Raw genomic sequence first — 6,101 nt, 5'->3', positions numbered from 1 at the left:
TTTAGTAATTTGAGATAGATGTTCTTGTGATGATGACTTCCAGATTTTGGGGAATTAATAGATGTTGATTTGTGTTATTTAATGAGTTTAAGTCTTCCGCATTATTTTCTGTTGATATATGTTAAAATGATAAGGGTTAGATTGGTTGGTTCGCTCACATAGGAGGGAAATTGTGGGTGCCAGTCGCGGCCCCGGTTTTGGGTCGTGACATTATCATATCTAAATAAAAATTAAAAATGAAGTTACTATAATATTATTTATAAAGTACATGACATTACTCTATTTAAATTACAAAACGAGATTAAGAAAAGTATTACTATTTCCACTTTTTTTTTAGCTAAAAAGATTTCAAAAGAAAAGAAACAAGAAAGGGATTCTTTAAAAATAATAATTTTATTTTAAAAATAACAATATTTATTAGAAAAAGTTAATTTTTGATATAATAAAGTACGTAACAACAGAAACATTTTTACGGTCAAACTATTAATAGTGGAGAGTGGAGATATTTTTAGAACAAATTATTTATACAAAATATCTTTATGTAATGTGACATAATTTAAAGCTATTTTTAACACTTTTCTATCAAAGAAATAACTAATAACAAATTATTAAAAAATCAAAGATTAATAAATTAAGTTAGTGAACGATAATTACTAATTAAAAACTAAGCCAACTAGAATTAAAGAGAAAAAAGGAAATATAATCTTCAAAATATGTTCTGTTGAAGCACAATTCCTCGTCGAGGTTTTTTGTAATAAAAGTTGCTTCCGAGACTCAATTCCGGGTCTGGAAGGAGGAGAGTCTAGCCCTTTACCAGTGGCACCACAACACCTTTTGGTTACGTGGATGTCATTTGCTTATTTATACACATTGTACATATATACACCTATATGTATGTCACGTTTCGTCCGAAACTCGTGGGTGGCGTGACACCCTCACGAGCCTTAGTAGAGATCTGCCTCTGGTTTTAACTTTATCATAATACAATTGATTACGTCAATATACGTTCAAATTTTACTATTTATGGCTCAAAATAAAGAAATGCATATTAAATATTGAAATACGCAGTTTTTAGATGTTTCTTATATGAAGAATCATTTATATTTTCTTTAAATTTGTTCGTTTCTTCTAATTTAAAAGAATTATCAGAATTATGTAAGATATATATAAAAAAAGAATAGAAGATTATTTAGGCAATGATGAAAATAAGAAAAATATATTTATTTAGACGACGATGAATAAGAGAAAAAACAAATATAATGAAAGGATCAAATACCCAAAAAAAAAATAGAAATACTTATCTTTTTCTCCTCCTATTTTTGTCACTTTTTTATTCGAATGAAAGGAAGATTCATACAGTAAATTTATCATTTAACAAAAATAAGAAAAAAAATCAAGTCCTTAAATATGTTTATTTAAATTATATGTATTATCATCATAATGTATGGATTTATTTTCCCTTAATGAATTAGTCTTTTAATTTTGAAAATCTTTGATAATAAAAATATAATTCACTTAAGCTCTAAATTCTACAAAAATATTTTGTATTGTAATATCCATCATTTTCTTATTTCTATAGTTGGTTTTTTATTTAATTTCCTTATATCATATTAATTTTAAAAATAAATTTACATGTATTTTTTATTGTTGCGTGAAGCGTGATCAAATTCCCTAATATTAATAATTTGTGGTTTGTCATTCAAGAAAGTTGTAATACCTTAAAGGAGTAGTTATTACTCCCTTTATTCCATATTAATTGAATTTACGAAGCAATACACACATATTAGAAAAAACATTCAAGGACTTGATTTAGTCCATGATTTTCACTATTATCTTTTATGAAATCATAAATATAACTAGTTTCATCACGTGGAGAATATAAAACTTTAACAAGTAAAAGGGCAAAGTGGGAAAGAAATTAAACACCAATCTTGAACTTCGAACTATTTAATTATTTTGAACAATTAAAAAAAAAACTCAAAAATTCAGTTAATACAGAATAGGGGAAGTAATTACTTCTCGAAAATTGAGATAGCCAAACACAATTTAACATGAAAAACATTTTACAAATGAATTAGTCAAACACAAATTATTATTTTTTCAAAAGTACTTTTTTCTAAAATGTTATTTTAAAAAGAATCTAATAATAAACCGTTTAGTAGTAATGTCAAACACATTCTTAGTTTCAATCCGATTTAATATGTCATCAATTAATTTAATATTAAGTAAAAATTTATCCAATTATTTGGGTATGATTATCAGTGTGAGCTTTTCCATATATTTTTTTAAGGCTACTGCCTAAGACCGCCAATTTTTAAGGGCCTCAAATTTCTATAAAATAAAAAATTATATTTAATTCTTTGCAAAACACTCACATTTTTAAAAATCTTTTTAAACTCCTCATACACTCTATTTCTTAAAATCTTTGATAGTTAAAGTAATATTCTGTCAAAAATGTGAATCAATAGTTGAAAAGTGTTGAACAAATTAAATTACAAATATTCTTTTATTTCTTCGTAGTTTTTATATTAAAGTAGGATAATCAAGTTATCAATTTTTGAATCAGATTTTATAATTTTAACTCTTATTTTTATTTAAAATTTATCAACTTATTATTTATAGAATTATATTTTCAATTCATATAATAATTCTCAATAAAATGATGTTTTAAATGTTGAATTGATAAAATCTTGCTTAAATATTTAAAAAAGTATATGAAAAATCATTTGTAAAAAAGATATTAAATAATAATTTACATTTAAAATTTTTAAAAAATAAACAAATACAGATAATTTTTTAAAAGTTTCAGGCCTCTAATTAAAATTTCACTTTAGGCCTCGAATTATGTTGAATCGCCCCTCGTGATTATAGATTTATACAAACAAAAATCCGAAAATCCGATAACGATTTAATCAATTTAGAGCTCATTTGGATAAGCAAGATAAAATAGTTTTTATGTCAATAAATAAAAATGTAAAACCTTTAATGACTTTCAAAAAAGAATCATTTTTAAATTTTTTTAAGTCATTTTAAATTTATTTTAAGTCATTTTTAACTTTGTCAAATACGTTTAAAAAATTAAAGTAACATAAAAAATAAATTGGATCAACTTTTATACGGACATTCAAATATATATTTTAAAACCATTGGCACCCCCGCCTACCCCATCTTTTTCACTTTTTAAAATCCTAAAAGGGAAAATAAATCAAAAACAAAGAAAAATAAATAAAATAAGCAGCTTGAAAATTAGATTTTGAGAGCGGGTAGTGTACCAAATTATCTCCGGAAACTACTCAACATGTTAACTAAATAATAGCAACACGGTACACATAATTTAATATTACAGTATATCATTGTGAAGGAAAAAATAAATTCGAACAGTAACATTCAACTGAAATTGGAGATTTTTTTCACTAATAAATGAAACTTAGGAGATAACCTAAGGTGATTACACCTAAGCAAAAAGTTCATCGATCTATCACTCCAAAAAAAGAAAATCAATCAAAGGACTAGAAGAAATATACAAAATTAAATAGTCACTATGATTACAAATTAGTTGTAGGCGTGTTTCCAGCGATTTGCGCTAGCGATTGCAAATTGCAACGTACAATTGTATCAACGAATACACACGTTTCTTCCTTTGTATTCCCTGTTGGAATATCTACTACGTACGATTCCACCACCACCGTTCCGTTTTCATCATCCGCCGGATGCAGCGTCGTCACCGATCTGTAATTGTTCAGCCTGTGATCTCCGCCGACGACGCTGAAACTGATCACGTGTTCCTTATCGTCTAAGATTTCCAATCTCTCCATGCTAGAGGCGGCTGGGAGGCCGGAAATTACCTGAACCTCCCTTAATGTGCCGACGTTTCCGTCTCCGACGATGACGTGGCAGCTTTTGAGAAAATGCTTATACGCTTGCGGATTGTCGAATCGGCGGACTAGTGACCATACGGCGTGGATCGGGGCGGAGATCGTCTGCACCACGGCGGAGCAGCACTGGTTGGGGCTTACAGCGTGGGTGTGGTAATGTAAGTGATTATTAGGGACGGAGAACTGCACCGGGATAATCCATGTCGGTTGAGGCGGTTTGTGGAAGTTTCCGGCGAGAGTGGTCGTGGTTGTGGGGTTGATTCTCTGCAGCTGAAGTGAACAAGGCATTTTTATTACTCTCTTATTCTCCAAAGGAGAGAGGTGAGGATGGAGTAGTCTTTACAAATACAAATGGTGATAGATGCATATATATATATACATACAAAATACATATAAAGAGAAAAAGGATATGTTCTATTAAATATTAGTCGGTTACAATTTAAGGTGACATATATGATACAATAATAAGCACTATTTTATAATATTTTGAAACCTCTAATGTAATATAAAGTTTATTCTTCCTTTGTAGTTAATGTCTTAATAATTTTTAAGTTTCTTTTAAAAAATTATATATCCAAATTCTAATAGATTTTTTGATAAAATGTGATTTTTTTTATTAATACTTTAAATATGTGAGTCATTTTTATAACGATAGAGTTATATGTGAGTCATTTTAATAACAAACTTGAGAGGTATATTATGTCATTTTACATATTTGGTCTTGCGAATGAATCTCACTATCACACATATTTTGGCCTATAAAAAAGAAGCAAGCGTGCACGTGAGGAGGCATATTGATAATATCACTCCTTTATAATAACTTAAACTTTTAGATAAAATGATAACAAACTTCAACAAACTTAAATTAAAAGTAAGGTCTAACTATATTGAAACAAGTGTTAAAGAAATTTTATTCTTTAAAAATGCTACTTTAATTTATTTTTTAAAATGTCACTTTTGTAAAAAAAAGAAAAAAGAAATAAGTAATTTATTTTTAAAAATATTATCTTAAATATACTTTCCGTAATGATAAACCGTGGCCTAGTTGTGTTAGTTTAATCTTTCCTAGAAATAGAGAGATGTTTTTTCATGCAACTTGCATACAACTCATCTAAACAGAGTATTAAACTGCCCTCGTCTTTTCCTATAATTACGTAATCTGCCTTCGTTAAAGAAAATGACGTAATAGCCCTTGGATCTTGTTCTACAAAAGGCTACAAAGTAGCCACGTCACTCTTAAGCGGTTCCGCGTCCTAGCGGCCTGCGAAATATACGCAATTGTAACGAGGCCATCGTAAGATAAAATGTGTCAGTATTGTAATACTATAAAAAATATTATGTATGTAGTTTTACATTTATAAATTTTATTTTGAATTTATTATTAAAATTTAAAAATTGATATTTTAAATTCAAATTATGTAATTAGGACGAGGGAAAAATATTCGTTGATAATAAGGTTTTTGAAATTTATGATACTAAATACTATTCATTAACGAAAAGAGAACTAGTCGGTGATGTATTGGTTTGTTCGGTTTAATTTTGAAGTTTATCAATTTGATTTATCGGCTATTGATTTCTACACCATATTAAATTATTATAATACTATTAAGATATTGACTTATCAATTATTCGTTCAATTATTAAAAACTCATAGAAAAGAATGATTGAGAATCACTTGGAAATATAGTGACACTACAAAAATACTGTGAATTATATGGGGATTAGTATGAAAATTCTCAGAAAACTTATTTTCCTACAAATTTTCATACTAATTTCCAAATAAATCCTCATATAATTTACAGTTTTCTTGTAGTTTGATAAATCAAATAAACCTATATATACATGAATTGATAGATTACATCTTGTTCAAAAGCAACATTGACACATTGTTAAATAATCGAAAATATAAAACAATCAAAAATTAAAATATGAAACTAAACCCTAAGTCATCAATTTTGTATATTGAATAGTATAAACATAAGATGTTACTTTACAATGAAGTTGTTGATTAATTAAAAAAACTCAAATCATTAAAAATAAATAACTCGATTATAAAAAAAAATTAAAATCACTTATCGAAATCATTAAACTAATTATTCATCACCGATAAATCAGTAACATTTTTTGAGATTATTATTTTCGATTCAATTTTAAACAACTTTAATCATAAATTAAAATGTCTTGACTAATTTAAAAGATCATTTAATATAGTTGAAATAATTGAAT

General features: G+C 27.2%; 1 protein-coding gene across 1 annotated transcript; it reads right to left on the bottom strand.

The window, feature by feature from the left end:
- Positions 1-3,356: 3,356 nt before the first annotated feature.
- LOC107013737 (abscisic acid receptor PYL4-like) lies at positions 3,357-4,354 on the bottom strand. Its single transcript, XM_015213614.2, has one exon. It carries the CDS (start codon positions 4,161-4,163, stop codon positions 3,546-3,548), a length of 618 nt encoding a protein of 205 aa, XP_015069100.1. The 5' UTR covers positions 4,164-4,354; the 3' UTR covers positions 3,357-3,545.
- Positions 4,355-6,101: the final 1,747 nt, after the last annotated feature.

This window comes from Solanum pennellii, chromosome 3, assembly GCF_001406875.1.
Source record: "Solanum pennellii chromosome 3, SPENNV200".
NCBI classification, from domain to species: domain Eukaryota; kingdom Viridiplantae; phylum Streptophyta; class Magnoliopsida; order Solanales; family Solanaceae; genus Solanum; species Solanum pennellii.
This window is presented reverse-complemented; position numbering and strand designations above follow the sequence as displayed.